The 23916-nt window shown below is 40.8% G+C and overlaps 1 protein-coding gene across 1 annotated transcript; it reads right to left on the bottom strand.

Moving 5' to 3' along the window:
• On the bottom strand, positions 8788-23915 carry ASB11 (ankyrin repeat and SOCS box containing 11). Its single transcript, XM_021409858.1, has 7 exons — positions 20263-23915; positions 17089-17168; positions 14319-14426; positions 12604-12754; positions 12261-12395; positions 11026-11217; positions 8788-9174 (listed from the first exon to the last, which is right to left on the bottom strand). The coding sequence occupies exons 1-7, from the start codon at positions 20438-20440 to the stop codon at positions 9050-9052; spliced, it is 969 nt and encodes a 322-aa protein (XP_021265533.1). The 5' UTR covers positions 20441-23915; the 3' UTR covers positions 8788-9049.

Below are 23916 nucleotides of genomic sequence, written 5' to 3'. Positions count from 1 at the left end.
AAACCAGTGCACTACAGACCATGCAAAAAGAATCCAAACCCTGAAAGCTTTTTCTTTTTTTTTTTTTTTTCCCAAGTCATAGTGGTTCCAAGCCATTTTCAGGATTTTGTTTTGCTTGTCTTGTGGGTTATAGCTATAGATTATCAATCATACCAGGTTATTAATGTGATGAAATGTTCTCATGTGGCAAGTACATACCAGTAAGCAGACGGTAAGTGTAATTAGAGCAAAAACCTCAACCTAGTGCTTGAGAGCTGTGCTGGTGTTTTAACACAGTCTACTAGAATTTCACCAACTGCAAGCTGGTCTTGTCCAGTACTAAATTTAAGTGAAATCCAAATCCAGGCTTAAAGCAGAATTCAGTTTCTTTCTGCTCCTCTTTTCTAGCATCTCATAATTAATTTTGAAAAACAATGGCAATTCTGTGACTTGCCATCAAACATTTTACATTCACAAACTTTCTAGTGAACAATAACCATTCCTGATGAAAGCAAAATCATTCCCAAATACATTTGTTTTCTCAGAACAACAATTTCCATTTAAAAAATAATGATGACATGACAGTTTTCCACCACTTCCACTGATAAGATTAACAGATGATCATGCTGAAGAAAACCCAAATATAATAAAAGCAAGTTCAGTGCCACAGAAGTCAGCTAAGTTGGTCCTATTAAGTGGCGCTTGTGGTGTCAGGTCCCATTCAGATCCACCCAGGAATATTTCCCAATACAAAGGCTGCCAGCCAATATCTCATCTTTCCAAGCCCAGAGGCCCACAGTGGGTCTCATCAAGCCAAGCCAATTTCTACGCCTCCCTCCAGTTTCTCTCTTTCCTCACTACCTATGCAGTACCAGCACACAATGGCAGTAACAGCTGAGGAGTGTCAGCAAGGCAGATGGGAAGGTGACAAGAGCTCATGGGTTGGAGTATCCAACTCAGTTGCTCCTCTGCTCTACTGCTTCTCTTCTCCAGCCTTACTGGGGTTAGATGCTCATTGCTCATTAACACATTATACTGCAATAAGCTCTTCCACCCACAGACACAGAAAGGCTGCTTTCCAGGCCTTGTTGGAGGTTACCTCTAGAAATTTCTCTGAGTGACATATCTTCCCATACTTCTGGGAAGAGAAATCACCTCTGGAGACTGATGTGCAGGGTGCAAAGCTTACCAAAGCTGAAGTTCAAAGACCAAGGTGTGTGGTAGGACCAGCTGGCCTTCCCTTTCCCCATCTCCCATGCACAGCAAGCTCCAACTGACCTCTCCCAAAGCTGCACCTAACCTGGCATTCCACACCAGGTCTTGGAGTTGTCCCCTTTATCCCACATCAAGGCTGGTGGTGCTTCCCCTTAGGACCCTGGCTGCCCTTGGCTGGTGGCAGGGTGAAAAAGGGTTGTACCCAGCTTCCACCTTGATAGTGATGCAGAGGGTGGAGGCCAGACCCATGTGCTCCTGGATTTCTTCACACCACTTTTGCGGGCCAGATCTCCACGCCTCCCGCCTCTTCAGTGCAGACCTGCAAGTTATCTTCTTCCGCAGATGACAAAATGATAGTTGTCTGAATCCTTTTCCATTTTGAAATGGTGAGGACATTGTAGCCAGATTTTATTTTCTCATTTCCTCTCCACTGGGGCAGACATCTGAAAATCTGGAGTAAACTCTTCGTTACCTCCTCACTCACCTTACTGTTTCTTGCAATGATGAAGTTTGCTAGAGATTTGCACTAGCAAAAGAGAATTATCTGTTAAAATATCTCAAGGTTAGCATAAGGCTTTTTAGCTGTTATACCTGAGTCATATCCAAAAATAATAATAATAATCCCTAATGAGATTTCATGGCCACTGGTAAAAACATATTTGTTCCCAAGCTGCTACAAGCATGAAAAGCCTAGGTATTTATCTTCCATGTACAATGACTGAGGAGCAGACAGGGAAAGTTTCTGCAGAGAATGAGTCACATCAGCTCAAAGGCTTTAATAAATGTCAGACAAGCTGCTGTCTGTGGACACTCGGTAGAGCAGCTGTTTGCCTTGCTACCAAGCCTGCCCGTAGTGGGTGGATGGGAAGTGCTTCGGGGGTAGAACTGGAAAGCTCTAACTCCTAGCCAAAAAAACAACACCAGGTTCATAATGGAATTTCTCCTATCTAAACCAACAGCCCGTGGGAAACTGCTTTTGGAAACAAATTGGTGTTTCTTGGCATTGTTTCTGTGGAAACTTTTCACTGAAGCCTTTGCAAACTTTGACCCAAAAATCTGTTCCTTAGTAAATGTATTTATTCAGAACCCTGTTCCACATAAATATGCCTTGCTGTAGATCTGTAGTAACACTGAAAGCACTAGTAGCAAATTAAAATTATCTTACTCATTAATTTTAGCTTGCTTGGATATTTGAGGTTGACTGGTCCTTGACAGGGATTCAGTGACAAAAGGCACAAAGCGCACGGGACAAAGCCAGAGTCTTTACACACATCTCAGGCTTATAATCATTTGTTCATTCTTTTTGGAGTAAAGCATCTGCTGTAAGCAAAGTGTAAAACGCAAAGATTTTTAGCATCTTAGCCCTTAGATAGCTTTCTCTGGGGCTTAGGAAGTTCATACATTACCCCTTTCCAAATACAAAGTATAATGCAAGTTCCTCACCACCCTAGGAAAAAAAAAGATTGGGATTAATGTTAGTGAAGTTGGTAGAGAATGCTATGGGCATCATAAAGTTAGTAAGTCATAAGGCCTGTGGAACCTTAAATTCTTCTCTTCCTAGGAGAAAAAGAAAACACAACACATTTTACTCACAAATACTCCTAGACCAGACTGCAGAAGTTATAACAAGTTTTCTCTGGAATTCTCTAAATCTCCTTCCCTTCCCATCCTGTCTAATTTCAATGTTGTTACAGCACGTTAACTCTATAGCTATCAGCTGGCAGAAGAATGAATCATCTGCCGCAACAACGTACTCTTAGCAAACTATAGGTAATACATGGCTGAATATCTGTAGGATGTGGCAGAATTCACCTCCTACATGCCAAAAAAACAGGACTTAGTATAGAAATCTTTGTCATTACTCATCTAACGTATCCTCTTATCTTTTAAAAGTTTGGATTTCCAGAATCTGAGACATGGAACACCGCTAGCCTTGGCCACGCACTAGTCGCTTGGTCACACTGGCAGCTCCAGGCTCTGGACAAGAATGAATGTAAAGGAGGAGATGGCCTCCCATCCTCATCCTCTCCTGGCCTGTGGTGGCGGCAGCAGTGGAGGGGTGAGGTGGGAAGCTCACTGTGCCTCCAGGTTTTGTAAAGTGCGCCCTAGCCCAGGGCACAGTCTGGGTTAGCGCAATTGCTGGGTGAGGTTCTGCGGCTTGCGTTACGGAGGAGTTCAGATGAAATAGCCATGGCCTCCGGGCCTGAAAAGATATTAAAGGATGGAACACTTCTTCTTCTCTGTCTTCAGATCTTTTCCGCTGATTGTCTACACATGGGAGAAAGGATGAAACTATAGAAACCTGTTTATTAGTCAGTTGGATTGTTTCAGTAAAATATAGGTTTAAACCCAGTCCAAACACTCCCTTGCCCTCAAGGACTGGCTTGGGAGTCTCATTTTTATCCTATTCCTAGTCACTACAAGGTCTGGTACATCTTACAATTAAAAGTATTAAATCTCTTGTTACTATAAATACCAAATTCACTTTAATTGTTTTCTTCATTTTTACATGGCTGGAACATAATTTTATTTCTCAGACCTTGATTTTGTGCTTGAATGGGAGTGAGCCATGTTAGTGCTTGTGATTCTGGGAAGCTATTTTTGCAGAATATCACAGACTGGGCATGTAATGACAAAAATTGCTATACTGACTGTGTGATGGGTTTTGGCATTTATAATAGTTTTCCTCAAATTGCCATGAAGAAAAGTTCTTCATACATAAGTTTAATTTCCTTAAAAGTAAGATAAAAAGCGAATCCCCCACATATGTGAGACTTTATCTTTTGCTGGGTAGTATGCAACCATTAGTTGCAGTGGTTTGCTGATAATGTGTTACTTGTTAAACAAAATCCTAGAATGCCATGATCTGCCAGTTCATCTTACTCCCACCTCCCAGATGTTATTCTCAGCTGAATATGTAAATTGTGTTTTCTTACACAATTCCTGATACCTCATATTGAACATTTTTCAATTCCAGAACTGGTACAGTTTTCCCTTCACTTGCAGTGTGCATCATGAGTTTCTGCAAATGGTATGAAATCTAAGGATAAAGGAATTTTCAAGAAATAGAAATCAAATTGGGCAGAAGTTCTTTGTGGAATAATCTGTATTTGACAATAACAAAGTATACACCTCTTGAAGAAAATTAAAAAAAAAAAAGAAACAACATCAAAAAAAAAAAAACAACAAAAAAGAGGAGCAATTGGCTTGTACAAAATATTAATATCTTGGGAAAAAAAATATACAACAACATCATAAACTGTCAGCCCAGCATATAGGTCAGCCTGATTTTTTCACAAAGTCCGTGAATATGTTTCATTTCATTAGTATCAGGCCAAATAGCCAGACTTGCCCTGATGATCTGCTGGGTCATCAGTGGTTTTTGCCCAATAAAGACCAGAGGGCTACTAAGTGCCAACAGCAGAGTTGTGCTGCAGGAGATAGAGGTCAGAATTGGAACTGAAAATGTTGGGCAGTTTTCACAAGGATTTGCATATGGTCAGAATAATATTAACATCTAACATAAGTGGTGAGCAGAAGTCCAAAAGCAGAATGCTCCAAGATGGATGTTGACCAGGCTGCAGTTCCTTGGTGAAAGATGGAGTTGGGAAGAGATGATCTCCAGTACCACCATCCAAAGAGGCACAAGCATGTCCCATCACAAGAAGAAGGATGAACAGCCAACCTCTAAGCCTGCATCTGCCTGGGCAGAGAAGATATCCACACCTCAAGGCTGATTTGGGGAGGTGCAGCTCCTACAATATGACCACTGTTGGAGCAGCTTAGCATTTCCCTCACTTTTTAATTTCATTTTAAGTGTGGGAGATTCAGTTGGACAGAAGAAAATCAGGAATGGCCACAAATGATATGGAAATCTGAGACCTAGAGAGGCTTTCTTGGAAGCTACTTGAACCCCACAGGCTGGTCAGGAGACAAAAATGTGGACCGTTTAGGGGCCAAGTTAGAATGTGACATGTGCAGAGAACATCCAGCATGGCAAAATGCTCTGTCTCTGCTTGAACAGGGTAACCAGCGCGGGCATATTCTTGCAAGGACGTGGCAGCTGAAGAGTCTGCAAGCCTCCCTGCAGGGTGCAGGTGCTGAGAGGTGATGTCTCTACAAACACCAGTGCCATCCTCCAGAGCAAGAGACCACTGAAGTGTGCGGATGTGGAGTGCAGGACCCAAACACAGCAGCCTGGTGAGTTAGAGAAAACACATCAGACAAAGTGACAGGTTCACTAAAATGGCTGCTTTTGAAGAGGTATACTGCTCAAGGAGGAAAGTAAAAATCATATTCTTAGGTCAGAAAACAGATACATGAATTCAGAATAAAGTTGATGAGGAAAGATGCTTATGAACAAGAGCTTAGTGGTGTTAGAAAAGATAAAGACAAAAAGGACTGTAAAAATGTTTGGAGTCATGGAAATGCACCCTTTACCAGACAGAACATAGATATGAAGACTGCTTATTTTGGAGTACAAATAAAGATAGGACTGATGCAAACCTGTATTAACATTGTTTTGCTTTGGATCATAATAACAGGCATACTAAGTAATGAATGATAGCTTGAAGTCAACATCTAATTAGTTTGATGTCTGTTGGTCTCAGTGATCCTCATGGGTGCTTTCTGCCTCAGGGTATGCTATGATTCTGTGAGGTCCATATCACCAACATTTCTGAGTCCACATTTCTGGCTTTCATAACATATGGATAATAAAATTGAAAAGTGGCCCAACAGATTGGGAACAATTGAAGGAAATCTTTTGGGTTTACACTGATCATCAGTAACTTTTTCAAGACATTTCTGCAAAATACACATGGGACAAAGGTTTATGGTTTGTGAGCATCCATAGCTGGAGATCCTGCTTTAAAGCTGAAAGTTAGAGTACTTAGAAGGGCTGTGTCTTGAAGAAAAAAAAAAAAAAAACCCACTTTTCGACTAGCCAGGATATTGTGAAATTATTCCTGTTGAGATATGCTTCACTTTTCTCTGAAGCAGACAGTACTGGAAGTTTTTTGGGAGTAAAGTCATACAGCTGTGGTATAGCAGTGGACGTTGCAACACAGAAAAACTTCTGCGTTCTCAGGAAAGTTGTATTTCACCTAAATAACAGGTTTCTGTACATGATCATAGAATGGCATGGAAGACGCCACCCATTTTGAAGAAAATAATCTTTGTAAGATTAGTTAGCTGTCTCCTGCCCAGGGAAAAAGAAGCTCTGTCAACATCTGACAGATATTTTTCAAACTCATTTGGAAAAATCACCAATAAGATTTAGTAAACACCTAGCACAATAGCTAGTGTTTCCCTATCTTCATGAGATGGCACATTTACAAAAAAAAAATTAAAAAAATCAAATACAGCTTCCGGCTACTTCCTTGGTAATATTTCCATGCATAGTTGTAACACAAAGCACAGTCAATGAAAATTAAATGGGTAATTTTCAGTCTGAACCATGCTTGTGATAAGAACAAAAAAGTCTAGGTGAAATTTTAATGAGATTGCTTAACATCAGGACTTCTGAACTTCTCTTCTGATTTATTAAAACTCTGTTCCACTTGAATCTCTGATATATGGAATTTCAAGAAGAATGATGTCTCTGGGAGGATGCAAAGGTGAGGTGATTTTTTGATGGGAAGCTAATATCAGCAATAAAATAGGGCAGCTTCTGCTGCTTCATAACATAAACCTTCCTGAGACGCTGAGTAGGCTTTGCATCTCCTTAATGAAGATACATTTTTTCAATTTAAAATCCTATGCAAGTGAAATACTGCTTTCACTGATGATTGCAGAAGGAAATCAATTCAGTATTACATGTTCTGAAATAGATCCCATAAATTGTCTTCACTCCTTGATTGCAATAAAAGCCTGACAACCCACACAGCTGAGGCTCTGTCTCTCTGTTTGGACAGCAGATGGTATTCTGACTACCACCTTATAAATAGAGTAGGTGAGCTGGAAGTAAGGATAAGCCTGAGAGAGATCTACTGACATCAGACTAATATAGACATTTCTTTCTTTATAGTATTTGATTTTCAGAAGCTCTTGAGAATTTAGAGTTCAAATCTCTGAGATCCATGATATACTATACTATACAAGGTCATTCCTGTCACAGAAAACTTTATGGGCAATAGTTCTCACTGTCAGAGGGCATTCAATATGTGCAAACACAGGGTACTTCACAGGCTGAAAACTACATTTGTTTTTGGCTGTAACACTGCAGGCCTAGTCTCACGAACTGCTGGGAGCACAATTTATCTTCCTTGTGCGGAGTGATTCATTGGAAAGTACAGGAAAGGTGAGTCCTCTGTCTCAGAGAGGGAAACTGGTGTGATGAAATTAAGGGGTTAGCACTGGACCAGAGGGTGATTCTGCTGGAGTGGTGACAGCAGCTCAGTGGCTGCTGGAGAAGTGTCCACCACACTATACCCTGCAAGGCTCATTTCCCCTGACTGAACCAGCCTCTTGGGCCCTCAAGCTGGGCTATGCGTAGGCAGACTGTCCTTTAATCTCTATGTCTTACTGTACTAGTGATACACCATTGCCCATTTTGTGGTTGAAGTTTATCAACTTTCAGGTCTGAAGAAATGTTTCTGCCCTCAGAACAGCCTCCACAGGAAAAATAAACATATCCGCATTGCACCAGTTACTGGATAGCAAGTTTCTCAGCTCAGGGAGGTCTACAGTTGTAACTCTGCTGTGTCCATGCTACAAAACCTGACAAGATTTAAACTACTATCACAGTGGCCAGAATCTCCTTTAAAATTCCCTTCTCCAAAAGAGGTGATGAAAGACTCTAGAGTAGGTGATGAGGAAGCAGATGCCCTGCCAACTTCTTCTCCTAGTGGACGATAGCCAACAAGGAGAAGGTTTGAGTGATGCACAACCATCCTTAGGGACCTTGACCTTCTCTTGCTCTACTGTCCAAGGACTTATCTTGAGAAAGACCAAAGTGTTCAAAGACAATTAGGAGAGATGCAACACATTCCTCTGCTTATTATTAAGCTTTGCAAAGGACAGACACTGAAAGCTGACCTACTATATGCCTACGAAAACATTTGCTGTTCTCTCCTCAAATTAAGCTAACAAAAATTATTCATATAGCAAACAGAGCCAGATCTCAGGTAAGATAGGATTTTTTTTTTCAGAAGAGACAAGGGGTTTTTTTTAAGACTTACTCCAAGCCCCCACACCTGATTTGGTAACATCACTCTCATCTTGGAGGAGAATATGGATTAGTGTTGAGGGCAGCTGGGCTCAGGTGATGGGACATCTGGACAGCCAGAGCCTGCTGAAAGTCACTGCTACTCTACTAGAGCACGGGAAAGAGCTGTCAGGAAGCAAAGTCAAAGAGGACAAAAGATGTGCAGTATATAAATACGCCTAACATTGATTGTTGAAGGTTTTCACTCCCACACTAGTGGAGGAATAACAGCCTTGATTTTGATAGTGAGCTTTTTAGAAGTAAGAGGAAGAAGCTGCACAGATATTAAAAGACACCTATCATCATTAGACAACAGTAGATGCAGGGGAAGTCTTGTGTGTGTGTGTCTGTGGGTGGATGTATGCATGTCTATCTACAAACATATGTTGATTGAGTTGTACATGTATTACAAATTCTCAGTTTAGTAAAAATAGATATGGCAATAAACTGTGGGGGAGCTGTACCAACACCATTCAGTGTCTGTGAAAAGGTGTTTTCCATTGGCTTCAATTTACACAATCAGTAGCAATGTTTGGTACCCAGAGTAGACAGTAAATGATGTCGTTGATTTTTTTCTTTGATATAATAATTTTGGAGTACACAACCATTTGTTCCTCTTTCTTTTCCAGTGTAAAGATAGCCACAGGCTTATCGGTGTAGGAGAAAGTTCTCAAGTGGCTCAGGCAGGTGCAGCTTATGTACTGCATAGAGGCACGACCGACCCAGATGCTTTCTGATACACAATCGGCACAGCTGGGCAAGGCTGGCAGGGCCTGGAAGAAAAGAAATAAAAGCAAGATCAAGCACCCTTATCCCCGGTATAAGTCAGAAGGTAACAAACAGCAGCAAGATTTGAAAATCAAATTGAGTACTACACACGACTTTCTCAAGTTAAGGAGGGCAACATACATTGCTGGCTTATCTTGTCAAAATTGATTAAGTGGCTTGAAACCTATGAACGCTAAAAACATTTTTATGCGTGCACAGCTAGGCTTTTCTGAATCTTTTCTTGAGCAAATACTGAAAATGCCATACAGGAGTCCACTGGAGGCAGAGTGCCAGGACGCATAGCTCTAGTGGGGTTTGGCCCTTCCGAAGCCCTGAAGGAAATGCTGCATCCTGTGACAATCTCTTATTAGATGTTGGAGAGCCCACTGGTGGGAAAGTTATACGAGGACTCGTTTGGTGGGTGCTTGCATTTTTCCCATCAGTAACTGAAGAACCCTATGGCCCACCTGACTGTGAGGGAGGATGGGGGTACAACTTGAGAGTGAAAGTCAAGCAGAAGTTCGGGAAGGGATGAGATTTTTAATACTGGCATATTTATTCATCTACAGAAGCTCTCAATCACACAAGGCAACTGTGTGAGACACCTGCTTCTGCTCAGGCCTGAACACCTCAGACACGGGGACAGAAGTCACAAGAAGTGAGAAGCATTCAAGCAAAAGTCCTCCAGGAAGTTTTTAGACATGACAATGATAGAACCTGAGGGAATGTCATGGAGCCGCATCAGGGGAGGGTCAGCTGGGGGTTAGGGAAAGGTTCTGCACCGAAGTGTAGTGGGCATTGAATGGGCTGCCCAGGGCAGTGGGCATGGCCGCAGGTGCCAGAGGTCGAGAGTTTGGACAACGCTCTCATACACAGGGTTTGAATTTTGGGTGGTTCTGTGTGGAGCTAGGAGTTGGATTTGATGATCCTTGTGGGTCTCTTCCAACTCATGTAATTCTACAACCTTTCTATGACATTCTATGACAAACTAAAGCACTACATGAAATGTCACGGAGAAAGAGGGTGAGGCAGAAGAATATTAAACCTATGTTTCACTTCCTCCATAGAACTCAACTGCATGCAGAGGCCAATGCAAAGCTTATGCAGCCAACTGACATTAAGTACCATCCAAGAGCTCTTGGGATCTCTATGCACAAAGCATGTCCCTTCTCCAGGGACTTTCCTGTTGGATGCACAATGTTTTGGCTACATGTGGCACAGGTGAAAATGGCACAAGAAGTGTTAGATTTATTTCTGCTCAGAAGTTTACTCAAGTAGATTGGAAAGATAACTAGAAATATCAGAGAGCCTGCATGTAAGCTGCAAAGGACATTGCTGTTTTGTGCTTGGATTGCAGTCTCACAAACATGTATTTGTTTAATTTTTTTTTCAGGAAGAAAGTCATTGAGCCACAGTGCTTGACTGAACACAAGATGATGCTACTAAAATAGCTATGATAATATCATGGCAGTTTTCAATCCTCAGTCCTTAGAGTCTTGATTCATAAATAAGGATGATTTACCTTTGATAAATGGAAAAGAAAGGCACAGAATAACTAGCCAACTTGCTCACTAAAACTCTAATACCTGGCAGCAGATCTAGCAACAAAACAGAGATTGCTTGCTCATTTCTGTGTAGCATGATACAGGCTTGAAATCAATAGAGAACTTACATAGAGGATTAAATCAATTAAGGAAAAGGTTTTGGGTGAAAGAAATAAATACCAATCTACTTCAAAAAGGCAAAGGGGAAAAGGCAAAGGGGAAAAGGCAAAGGGGAAAAGGCAAAGGGGAAAAGGCAAAGGGGAAAAGGCAAAGGGGAAAAGGCAAAGGGGAAAAGGCAAAAGGAACCTTTACCTTCCAGAAGTAAAAGTGCCTGCTCCACTTTGCTGTTGGGTATGGCAAGGTCCAGGGCACATTTGAATTCAGCATTTCTGCATTTCAGGTTAGCACCATAGTCTGCCAACAAGACAACTATCTCTGCACTGGATTTCCTTGCTGCTGCATGGAGTGGAGTATCTAGTCGCTTCCCCGCATTAACATTGGCTCCTTGGGAGAAGAAGAGTGCAGGGTTGGCCGCAGGAAAAAGCAAGAAATGTCTGACCTTGCACCACACAAGTTGTGTATCCACTGGTAGCCTCAATAAATGAAGGGGATGGGTAGCACCCAGGCCTCTGTCACCACTCTGTGGCATCAGTGCAAAACTCAGATCAAATACTTTCTGTATAAGCATCTACTGAGCCAATGAATCCTGTCTACAACAGGCAAAGCTGGTCAACCACTAAAATTCTTAGACTGTCAACCCAATAGATGATCAAAACCTATCACAAATTTGTTAGTATCATACAATCTATCTTAGATTATGTTAATTTAATTACATAAGGAAAACACCCTTTAAGTATCTGTAGTAACTATGGGAGCACAGCAAGCAAAATGCTTGCCCTCAGCTTGCTGTGCACAACAGGGCCATACTTACAGCAAGTGTCATTAGCAGAAATTTACACTAACTTATAAATTGTAACTGGGCCTACAGAGATTATTCTTTCAATCATCTTTACTACTGTTTCCATCATAAGCTGAGAAGAAAATGAGGTTAATGCTTAGCATGGCAATCTAATTTTTCATAATCAAAAGACTTGATTTTGGTCATCAATGATATTTTCTGGTTCCTGCCATTGCTTTAGAAAACTAAAACTCTGGTTTACTTTCACATTCAAATGGTCTCAGATAGATCCCTGTAATTACAATTTTCCAGTAAGGAGATTCTAATTTCACAGAATCATAAAGTTTGGAAAAATCCACTAAGATATCAAGTCCAACTGTCAGCCCAATCCCATCATGCCCACTAACCATGTCCCTCAGCGCCACATCTATACGGTTCTTGAGCATCTCCAGGGATGGTGATTCCACCACCTCCCTGGGCACGTATTCTTCATGAATACAAGTGAAATTTTAATTATCTCACAGATTCAGGCTGTCCAAACATCTCTTGCAGAAATACTTCAAAATGTTTATGGCAGAGATGTAACTTGGACGGAACTGGGGTGGCTTACACTACCCCAGCTCTCCCCCAGCTCTTTCTCTGGGCGTACCAAGTTCCAACAGCTTCTTGACACACTCTGTCCTCTGGTACATGCAAGCAACATACAGAAGGGTCCCATACTGCAGATCTTCTTGGTCAATGTCAACCCCATGAGCCAGAAGGACCTCCATGCACTCCCGGTGTCCTGCGCAGCAAAAGAGAACTATCACTTAATTTTAGTGACACAGAGCAGAATACACCTGGGTACAATCAATGAGGCATAAGAGCTGGGAATAAGCCAAACATATTTATCTGCGCTGTGTAAGTTTTTATGGGGGGAAATGTTTTGAAGTCAATAAGAGATACGTTGCTCACTTAGTTGCTGTTAGCTTCACTCACAGACTGAATGTTACCTCTCTTGACTGCCTCATGAATGGGCGAAGCAAGGTGGTTCCCAACCTGTGGCTTGGCTCCAAATTCGAGCAGCATGTTGACACAAGCCACAGAGCCACTGCAGCAGGCATTAAACAGAGGAGTGATCCCATCAATGGTGACTGCATTGACCTGAAACAGCAGGACATGTTCAGAACAATCCAGTATAAGAGAAATGCCCTTGCAGCATGTGTCATGTGCTCAACTAAAGAGCATTAGAATGCTTGTCGTTTAATGTCAGAGTTGATTTGGCTTGCAACTTTCAAAGTGTGGGACAACTCATATAACATTCTCCTTTGAGCTCTGCGCTCTTTCCTAGGCACTTAGTGCCACAAGGCAGCATCATTGCTTGTTATAAATGATCTTCCTAGGGCTGCTCAGAAAACACAGATTATTTCCTCTTAACACGGAGAACCTGTTTCCATGTCTATTTTGCACCAGTCCAAATCCATTACATGCTCAGACAACTCTGATTTTTAAATGAAAATATAGTTCATGTTTAATACATTCATTTGAAAACACATTTCCAGCAAAAGACATATTCACAGAAACACTGTCATAATCCCAAAAAGAAAAGGAGGTCAAAAGGGTTTGCGTTCATACATATATGTATGTGTGCAAGGGAGAAAGCATTTCCTTCCCTGACCTCCGACACAGATACCTGGCAAGAACCATCATCTGTCATTCTCCACTGGGAGAGCACAGTCCTGCACTGTGCAGTGCTGCAGCAGCTGCAAGGTCTGACTGCCTAGCAAGCCCTCAGAGGCAATTTATGCAGCAAATCCACAGGCTTTAATTTTTTTTTAATTTTTTTTTAATTTTTTTTTGCAAGATGGAAAAGAACAATGGGTTCTGCAAGCATACAGCACTTCATGTGGTTTCCAAATCAAGAAGAGGAAACAGACAGGAGATTAAGGGCTAGAGCTAGGCTGTACCCCAAGCCTGTAGTGTTCCCTGGGGTTGTTGTGGCAAAAGTGCAGGACCTGGCACTTGGTCTTGCTGAACTTAAAGATGAGTATCAAAGCAGAACACTTTCTCCCAGAAGTTAGAAAACATCTTGTTGACTTTATTTATGAATGAGTTGTTATTTATTTATGAATGAGTGGGGAAAAGAAAAAAAGAAAAAAAAAGAAAAATAAAGATGAAAATGAAGGGGTTTTATATACCAGGAACAGGTTGCTTTCATAGGTCAGCAACAGGTAGTCCAGAGATGATTCTCCTAAACAAAAAAAAGTAATGCCACTTGTACAGCAAAATCAACAAAAGCTGAGCAGAAAAGGTTTCTCCTCCATCTTTCAAAGAGACTGAAATTTGGCGTACAGTATAGGAAGTTAATAAATGTATTTTCTTCTCCAAGAGATAGCCTGATTTCCTGTTTGGGTGTTGCTCACTTTCTTGCCACGTAAACAGTGCTTAAAAAGTCTGTAACCCAGCTGAATGAAACATGTTCTCATATATCTCATCCTATTTGTGTATCTCCATTTTTAACATGTATCCTACCTGAGGTCTAGCTGGGGAAATCATTTTAATAACAGATAAACTGCCTCATTTCTTTAACTACATCTATTTTTACTTACACAACATTCCCAAAATATTCCTCAGAAAACCAGAGGCAATTCTAATGATGGCTATGGAAAAAAAACAACAAAACATAAATAATTTTCCTCGGGGTGATAACCACCAGCCCAGGACTCACGTGTGCACCGTTCTCCAGCAGCAGCTTTGCACAGGCCACATGGCCTCCCAGACAGGCTTCGTGAAGAGCTGAGACTCGATCTGTTGTCACCAGGTTCACATTGAAACCCTGCAAGGCAGAGCGTGGGGCATGAGAAGAGAGACTGGCTCAGCCCAGTGACAATCCTGGCGCACCAGCAGTGGTTAGGCCCTGGGCAGAGAGCTAGGCAGGGGCTAGGGATGCACGTGGGTCCTGTTACTGCTGTCTGGTTCTTGTCCCCAGGCACGGTAGCTGGTAATGGTTATGGTTCCGAGTTTAGTTGGACCCTTGGGCTCCATCAGTGGGGGGGAAACAGGCACCCTTAGGATCTGATTCTGCTTATCTCAAAGTAGCTGTAGGTCACATGAGTTCCATCCTAAAAATACACCCACTGACTATATGGAGTACTCGGTGTAGTTCATAGACTCATAGAATAATGGTAGAATCGTAGATTGCTTGGGTTGGAAGGGATTTTACACTGGAAGAAGAAAGAATTGGAGTCACAGTGATTCATTGCTGGCATTTTCCTAAATGACAGCTCTTACACCTCTTCCCGCAGAAACAGACACCTAATTTATTCACAAGAAAGAAAGAAACTGCGATGTGTGCTGTCCCCAAAACGCAGCTGAATCTCCTCATAAGTAAGATTTCACAGCCACATGTGACAACACGCCTCGAAGTAGGCCTGAGTGTCTTCCGAAGCACCATTCTCCCTCTGTTCAATGTGCTATACACCAGGCAGCTCACGAGATGGCAGCAACGCACTGTTTAGTACGCAGCTACAAAGGCTTTCAGTAGACATTAATATCAGCGAGCAACATAACACTGTAAAAGTCACCAATCCTGCTTAAATAAGCATTAAAAACAGCCACTGTCATTACTTTATAGAAATTCAATGATAGGAAAACAATCATTTTTCAGCAATGTGAAAGCATTGTGGGTTTAGAGTTAGGGTAGTATGGTTAGGTTGCGGTTGTACTTGATGCTCTTGAAGGTATTTTCCAACCTGAGAAATTCTATGATTCTATGCAAAGGCTGCAGCTAAAATTTTCCTTCACATTACATCAGTGCATGGGAACAGATAAAATATTTCTAAAAATGTTGAGACTATATTTTATCATTGAATAGATGTTTCATATTTACTGATGAGTACACTCCTTCAAGAGGAATGTCTTCTAGAGGCTCCTGATAAGAAGAGAGCTATTCTTATTCATTATTCAGACATAAATTTAACAAATTAAAATAATTCCTTGCAAATGAATGAATAAGCACTGATATCTTGAATAAAACAGCAGGTCTCCATTTAGTAATGGAGGGGACAAGTTATAGATCTTACTATAGCCGTTTGCAAAGTAACATTGGCACTAAGCCTTGTTCTCATACGATTATACATTCTTCCTAGTACATCTGAAAAATGAGGTGCTTCTTTCGGTGCTGGACCAGGCCTTGCTGAGTCCCTGAGCTCTTTTAAAACTTCAGTGCCCCATCTCCACACAGGCACAAACAGCTCCTAATGTTAAGGCATCCATAAGGGAGCAGAAGCCTTTCTATCTAAAGAGCTGTAATCCAAAGGTAGAGACTTTTGAGTGTCTCATACATACCCTGAAGTATAGCTCTGCATTTCATTTTAGGCTAACAGTGTGCCTATAGAAGAAATGAGCAACATCTATGGTACTCCACAAAGAGCTTTATCCCACGTTTATTAATAAAACTGCTGTGACTCATCTCCGTTTCAGTCTCTGCAGACTTTACTGCCTCAGTCTCTTTCCATCAGCAAGGACCCTTATTCTTCACTCCTGAAATTAATGTCCTCAGGTGCAGGAAAAAGGGTAGATTAACTAAAAAACATAGCCCCAACACCAGGTGCTTCTCCTGTGTATAACCACAACTGGTGAAGAACAAAGGCCTCCACTGTTCAGCCACAACACCAGGTGCCCCCCACAAACAGGATGGTGTAAAGATAGCACAGATGAAGATAGAGGGGATCAGAAAGACAGTAATACTCTGAATGATTGAGCTCTCTTCCTTATTACCCATATTCTCCACCACTTCCTTTTCCACAAAGTGGCTTTGCAGAGGGAACTAGATGGGTGAGCACATTGGGAAATCAGCAACAGCTGGGGGAGATTACTCACTTTTGCCAGATTGGGGAGCTGGGTTTGAAGAAAGGTGATAAGGAGAATGGATGGCAAAGCACAATTTTGACCTCTTTACAGCTGTTTATATTCATACCCAACTTCTTGTCCTTTCTCATAAGTTCTTTCCTCCTCTCTTCCTTTTGTTTTAACTCATGGTTGCTGTTGGAATGGAGTTTGAGGCTGACAGATCTCCCTTTAGGTAGAATACGCTTATGTTTGCTGTTTTATAAAGCAAGACATGTTTTTACAGATTTCTATTGCTGGTTTGTTGGAGTTGTTTTTTTTTTTTTTTTCCCTCTCAGACAGTTGATGTATGTATTATCCCTATTCTCCCCAAGCCCAGTCTGCATAATTTACCATTGAAAAAAGAGCACAAGGATCATTGTTTATCATACAGCAAGCTACAGGCAATAGCAGTCTTTGTCCTGGACTTGTCCTCAGCATCTTAACTAGGCAGCCAATCCATGTCCAAGGGCATGCATGTGGATATATTATTTATATGACTGTATTTCTTATTCCTGCTGCAGTCTATTACCAGCTCACTGACTCAGATACAATTCAAGAGAAACCACACCGCTTCCCAACCCTGTCTTTCTTTACCTGCAGGCTTTTACCTGTGCAATCAAGGTTTTCAAAGACAGGAGGCGTCCTTGGAAAGCAGCATCATGCAGAGGGGATCTGTCTGCCCAGCTGCCTGAAACAGCAATTTCATAAAAGTTAATTCAGGTATGCAACATGTATTTCCCCTGGGAGGATAGGGAAAGTGCAGTTGCATGGAAATGCAGAATGGGCTTCAAATCAATGCAGTATCAGCAGTGAAAGTGTTGATAAATTGATTTCAGTGAAGCAGCTGAGTGCTCAGCACTCCGGAGAAAGTTGGCCGCTCGGTAAGGTGCCTTAACACCAGCCTGGTGGCAGAACTTTGAAAAATAGCGAAGAACACACTTCAGCAAAGATCACAGGTTTAATGCTGCTGAGACTCACCCAGAGACTTCAGAGCCCTGCAGGACTCATATCGTAAAAGTATCAGCTTCTGTCTGTTCTAGGGAGCTTTTGTCACAAGTCATATTCCAGCTGCCCTTCACTTTATTAAGGGTCTCATAGCAGAGAGACACTGGAACGCTCTGTCCATCAAATGAATTCTAGCATGACTCTGTCTGCTTTATTTCCCAAACTGACAATTTCACGAATGACTTCTCCAGCTCAGACAGGCAGGTAACAGGTTTCATCCCCCTCTTCAGTGGAATTTTTCAGAATAGACGTGAAACAAACAGATCCTGCCTGAGGTTTCACTTTCTTTCCTTAATCATTTTAAGCTGTTGAACTGTGCAGACTTCTTCTTGCAGGTCTGTTCTTTTCCTTACTCTAATCTATTTATGTGCCATGAAATAAGTCCTTAGCCTAGCTGCCACCTACACTTATAGCCAGCTCAGGTGGAGTTCATTTACCATGCCAGAGGACAGAAGCAATATCAGTGTTTGCATTTGTGCTCCATTGTACAACAGCCCCATAAGCATAGTGCTTGAAACCCATGTCCTATTAAGTATTTTCACAGCACAGCACAACAGAGAGAAAGGAAAAGGTGATATATCTCCATTTCAGGTGTTGCCTGAGGCAAAGAAATCTCAATGAGAGACACAGGAACATCCCTGGGAAATTTCAGGCCAAGGACACAGCAGAGGTTTCAGCTTTGGCCAAGGGAGCCCTCATCACAAGCCTTCCTCACTGTGCCCATGAAGTCCAACCATCCCAAGGGCACTCAGTGGGCCATTATGATCATATACAAGTGGCTGCCCACAGAGCCGCAGGAGGAGGAGAGAAGATGGACCTAAGGAGCCCGTCTCACTCTCTAGTTTAAAGCCAGCATTGCTTTACAGGGTTTTTTGGCAGCCCTTAGCATTCTTGCAGTGTGTTTTCATTACCTTAGCACTTCACCTTGTGGTGGGGTTACAGTTTTAAATAGTGCTTTCACTTTTCTCTCTGTTTACTTAAGGAGCTGTCCCTGGGCTCTAGGAGCAGGAAGATGGTGTAGAATGACAGCCAACACAATGTGCAACCAGGCTCCTAAGGGCCAAGGAGGGCTCACCAAAAAAAAGTGTTGGAGAAAGATTTTCAAGAAAACATCAAAAAATCCCACCTCCCTCCTCGTCCTGCTTATTCAAATAGGCAAGCTCAGTTGAGAAAGTTAGAAGACTGATAAGACTGCAAAGGACAAAAGGTAGGGGCCTTGTCCACCAGGAGAGTTCAGAGGTAACAGAGCTACAGTGCCTTATGAAAACTCCTATGCATATTGTAGAGTAGGTGTAAGCGGTTTTCACATGCATTGTAAAGGCATGTGTATGCAAACACATGCTTCATGAAAACATGCTGCTGCATACTTCCATGCTAGCTGCAGCAACCTACCTCCCTGAAATGTGTGGCAAATATAGTTCCCATACAGGGCACTTCTTCCCTCCATGGCTGTAAGCGACATGTCAGAAAACACTGTCTTTTCTAAGTTAAGGATAAGTTAACTTAAAGATAAGTTAAGGAGCACTGCTGTTGCGCTACACTGCAAAGAGAAGAGGCTGTGAAACTCTGCCTGTAACCCAATCCAGTGCCCCAGCAACAGTGTCACATGGTTCTATATTTTGAAAGATTATCCTTAATGGCTTTCTGCAAATGGCAACTTGCAGATAAAAATATGTTGTAGTCCCCTAAATTTCAAGACACTTTGCTAAGAACCTGTACAAAGGAAAACCTGGTGTTTGTCACACGTCTGACTGCAACTGTATGAATGCACCAGGAAAAAAATGGCAGAAATGAATAATTGGACTTATACTCTAGAGAACAACGCGAAAGCTAATAACCCAGAGACAGACATTCCTGTGTATAAATGTCCTGTAAGAAATGTTTTGCTACCATATTTCTCTTGGACAGATCTTAATAGCAGTGCTTTGGGTGACCATCTCGCAGTACAAACAGTCCCACTCGCTTTGCTGTACCTGTTCACGGCAGCTCAGTTCATCAGGAAGCAAGTGTCCAAAACCGAGTCACATAAAAACCTGTAATGTTACAATGCTGAAAGAAATCTTTAGGCAGGAAAACATCCTTTCATTAGCAGTATATTTAAAATACTGTGTCATTTTAATCAGGTGTTTGTACATCCAGTAATTCCACTATCTGTACATTATTTTGTATAGGCATATGCATAAGCAGTAATGCAAAGGAGGTAAAACCACTTGGAAAAAGAGAAACCAAAGAAAGCGAAATGACCGACTAAGTGGCCCAGTAAAGACAACATATTCCTGCACCATATATTTTTCAGAACAGTTTCAGATGTATTCATTTTTATGGCCTGACTTAACAAAACAGGGATCTCTGACGTAGATTCACAAAGTAATTAATTATAACTTCCTAGTATTTCCTCTCAGGAAATCAACACAATAAAACTTTTCCATGAATATTATCTGTCAGTAAAGCTAGCAAAGCCATCTGTAACCCCCACTGAAGAATGCCGTGCTTCCTAGAACAATCTTTTTATCTACAGTAGTGCCTTGAGCAAATGTCGTCCTCATTCGAGCTGGGTAGCTGTTGCAGTCTCAAATTTTGCACACCTAACGCATGCCAACACATACTGACACCGCAAAGACCTCAGAAGTGGAAGGCACGTCAGGTTAAAATATTCACCCTATGCACTTAGCAACAAACTCTTTGTTTTATGGAAACTCAATGATTTAAATCCCAAAGTTATACATATGTAGCAAATAGACAACTGAATGTTAAGAGTGTCTACATTTTTACTTTACCTGGGACTATTCCATAGATCTCTTCTGCTATCCTGGCAGCCTCTTTTCTGTTGCCTTTAACAATATAGAAATGAGTCAGCAGAGCCAAGGAAATCTTAATTAAAAGTTTGAAGCAAAACAAAGCAAAAATGGCAAAATAAATGTTAGTGAAAGCCTGGAGTATAGAACTGCCCTCCATTTTGCTTTGAATAGTTTCTCAGGTCTGCTAAGTTGCACCGGGCTATTATTGGTATCATATGTCATCTATTTTAAACCCTTCAGAACTTGCTGTTCCTCCGTTACCAAAAATACATTTGTTTTTATTTGGTGCAGCTATTTGATACTAAATAACAATACCAAGTATAAAATAGTCCGAAAATCCCACACCGCACACAAAACAAATGGAAAAATCTTTCCCAAACCCACATGGATTTTAGAAGACGTTTTCAGATAGAAGCTCTCCATACCACTGAAAGCTTACACATCCACATTATATTTATTCTTTGACTTAAGAGTTGGATTAACAAAGGCTGCACAGGCAAAGTTGCAGTAGTAGTTCAGAAGACACTGCAAGAAGACTACTTCTCTGTCTTTCTCATTTGGGTAATAGGCCTTGCTGGTACTCACATGTGGAACAAAGGCAAGCGTATCAAAGAAAAGCATTACCATGAAAGAGTCTGAAATAAAACCATGTATTTTCAAAGCTGGGACTGAGAAGTCAAAGTTATTCTATGAGTGAAAAAAATATATTAAGTGTGAAATCAGAAACACATAATAACAGACTGGTATTTTCTATCATTCGGATAAAGAATGGTGTTCATTAATATCCCTTGCAACCAGCATCTTAGTCTTTCAAAAGAACAGGAATATTTTTACATTATCCGTCACTGATTCCAAGGTATATTATTTGAAATTTAAGATGCACCCTTTAATTTCCTTCTTTTATTTCTGAGAACAAATGGCTTCCACAGAGAACAGTATCTTTTTCTGCATGTAATTGACTGAATCTCTGTGGAATAGCCCATTTCCTTTTCATTTAAATATTTCTTTATCACTATTTTCCTATAGGTGCAGTTAGAGGGAGAATTTTTTTTTTTTTTGTATCCTCTCTTTTCTCAGGTTCTTCCACCCTTAAACTCACACACCTCTGAAGGGAAAGAGCCAGACATCCCAAAGAGTTGGTGGATATGCAGAATGAAATTCTACAGCAAATTATTTCCCTGGACACTTAGGATTCAATTTGTTTAGTAGCAAAATTGCTGACCTTGTACTTAGTACTACAGCACTCTACCCTCTAGGTGCACCAGAATTTGCTGTAAATATGCATGGACAGATTGGAAAAAACACAGCAAAGTGTTGATTTTTTTGTTTTTCATTTTTTCAACTGAAACTATTTTTCTAAGATTCTAAATTAAACTAAGATATTACATTTTTACCAGTATCTTAACACTTCACATAAATATTAAGCAAAACATTCCTTTCACAGCAATATAATGTGCTGGTAGAAACAATGACATGTATGAATCCAAGAAAGGAAAATCACCAATTTTTTAAATCCTGTTTGCCACGTGACAAGATAGCTGAATATAATGATTACATGGGACAAGTTCAGCCAAGCAACTAAAGAGAAACACAGTTAAGTTTACTCAACTCAGAAGCAAAAAAAAAAAAAAAAAAAAAAGATTATCAGAGAAGCCAGAGGGATGGGATAATAGGATATACAGAGAAAGAAGTAAATAGAAGAAAACAAACAAACAAAAGAATACAAGGCAGGGGTGAAAAAAAAAAGTAGCAAAAAATAACATAATTACAAAGAAAAGGTCAGCCTAAATAACAGAGAAATCTTTCTCATGAGAGAGCCACAAAACTGCCTTTCAGTAGAATGTAAACAAGAAGGAATAGCATACTTTAAATGGATGACCACAAAACTGACATTTGGTTGCAAAGGAGATCCATTATGTGCCTTCACAGTCATCTGGCTAGATAATAGGCAAACTTGGACAAGTCCACAACCTTCAGAAAAATACAAGAAACTGGAGATCAGATAATTTCCACAGAAATTCTCCTAATCCTAAAGGAGTATGAAGCCCCAGTAATTATGACAAGCTTTTCTGGTGGTCTAAAACAACATGACCACTTTGGAAGTAGTCACAGAAAAAATGACTATCCCAGAAAGACAAGTATTGCAGCAAATCCTGGCTTCAGAACAGCACATCTTAAAGACTTCAGTTAAATGAAGGAGTCATTTGAGAAAAACTCATGTAATCTCTTGTGTATAAGAACACTACTGGATTGAATTCAAGAAGTCATCAGTAAGAAGGCAGCTGAACAGCCCAATGGGAAGTACTGATACAGATGAAGGTGGTAGTCAGATAAGCAATAGCAAGATCTGGCATGATCACTCAGAAACATCTGGCATTTCTAAAACTAAAGGAAGGTGAGCAACAAAAGATGGGAATTGCAAGAGATGTTACACAAAGGAAGAGCAAGCACAACACAGAAACAGGAATTATCTCCTTCACTGCTTTGGGCAGCGTCACTGGGTTGTGTTTTGAATACGATGGATTATGCAACTTGCCGATAAGCTGCAGGACTGAACTGAACAAGTCAGCACTTGGTAGAAAAAAACATGCCTCAATGAGAACTTCAGCACGATGCCTAACCAACAGCAGTCTTCTGTTAGAGTGATTACCAAATTGTCAAATCAAAATATCCAGAAGATATGTCAATCCTTCAATATAACTGTCATGACGTGGTGAGTGAATAGTTTAGCTAGATCCCTTGAAGAACTGGTAAGTTAATTTTTATGTATCTTTAATGTAAAAGCCTGCAAGGAAAGAGCACAAATGAAAAAACAGTCTGACTTAGAAAAAAAAAAACATTTTCATTATGGGTCACCTTAACTTTAGCTGTAAGAAATATGTCAGATGTGACCTGAAGAATTTGGCAAGGAAATAAAGATTAGAGAGGAACATCCTCTTGAAAAACTTAAAAGAGGGGTTAGTCTATTCTTATGCTTGGCAGTTTTTGAATTACAGGAGTGTATTTCTAATGTATTTAATTGAGTTTGAGTAACATTTTCAATTAAATAATTGGGGAAAAAAAAAGGACACAGACAGATACATTAAGGGAATTGAACAGAACAAGAATACATGCTAGAGATCCCAGCTATTTCTTTTCTATCGGTTTGATCTAATAAATGATATTATTTCCCATGCAACCCTTGCCTTATTTGCATCCTTAGATAGCACAGTTACAACACTCTAACTTTTAAAAAGGGTTGTATGTAGTTTGCTCTCATCAAGTAGATGTAGGATTCATCTCACCTACCCATAACCCATTGCACCACATCCATTCTGGTTATCTAAACTTCTACTGTCTGGGCAGGATGACAAGGAATTCCAGCCGGTAATTAATATCCTTCTATCTGTCTCCAACACCTATACTAGCAGAAGATGACTCACCCTCTAGATGCATTCCACAAGTCATTCTTGTTTAAACGAGCTTAAATAACCAGTGTGTACTAGACAACCAGTTTATACATGGTAATGTTCAATAAATCCCACACAAACATCACCTCCAGAGTTATGCCAGTGTTGAAACAAATCAGAACATGAAAATAATCCTGCTTGGTTCACAAGAAAAATGCGTAATTTCAGTAGAAAGATAGGTTCC

The sequence above is a fragment of the Numida meleagris genome, chromosome 1 (genome assembly GCF_002078875.1).
Source record: "Numida meleagris isolate 19003 breed g44 Domestic line chromosome 1, NumMel1.0, whole genome shotgun sequence".
In the NCBI taxonomy this organism is placed as follows: Eukaryota; Metazoa; Chordata; class Aves; order Galliformes; family Numididae; genus Numida; species Numida meleagris.
The sequence above is the reverse complement of the archived record's forward strand: the minus strand, read 5'-3'. Positions and strand labels throughout refer to the sequence as shown.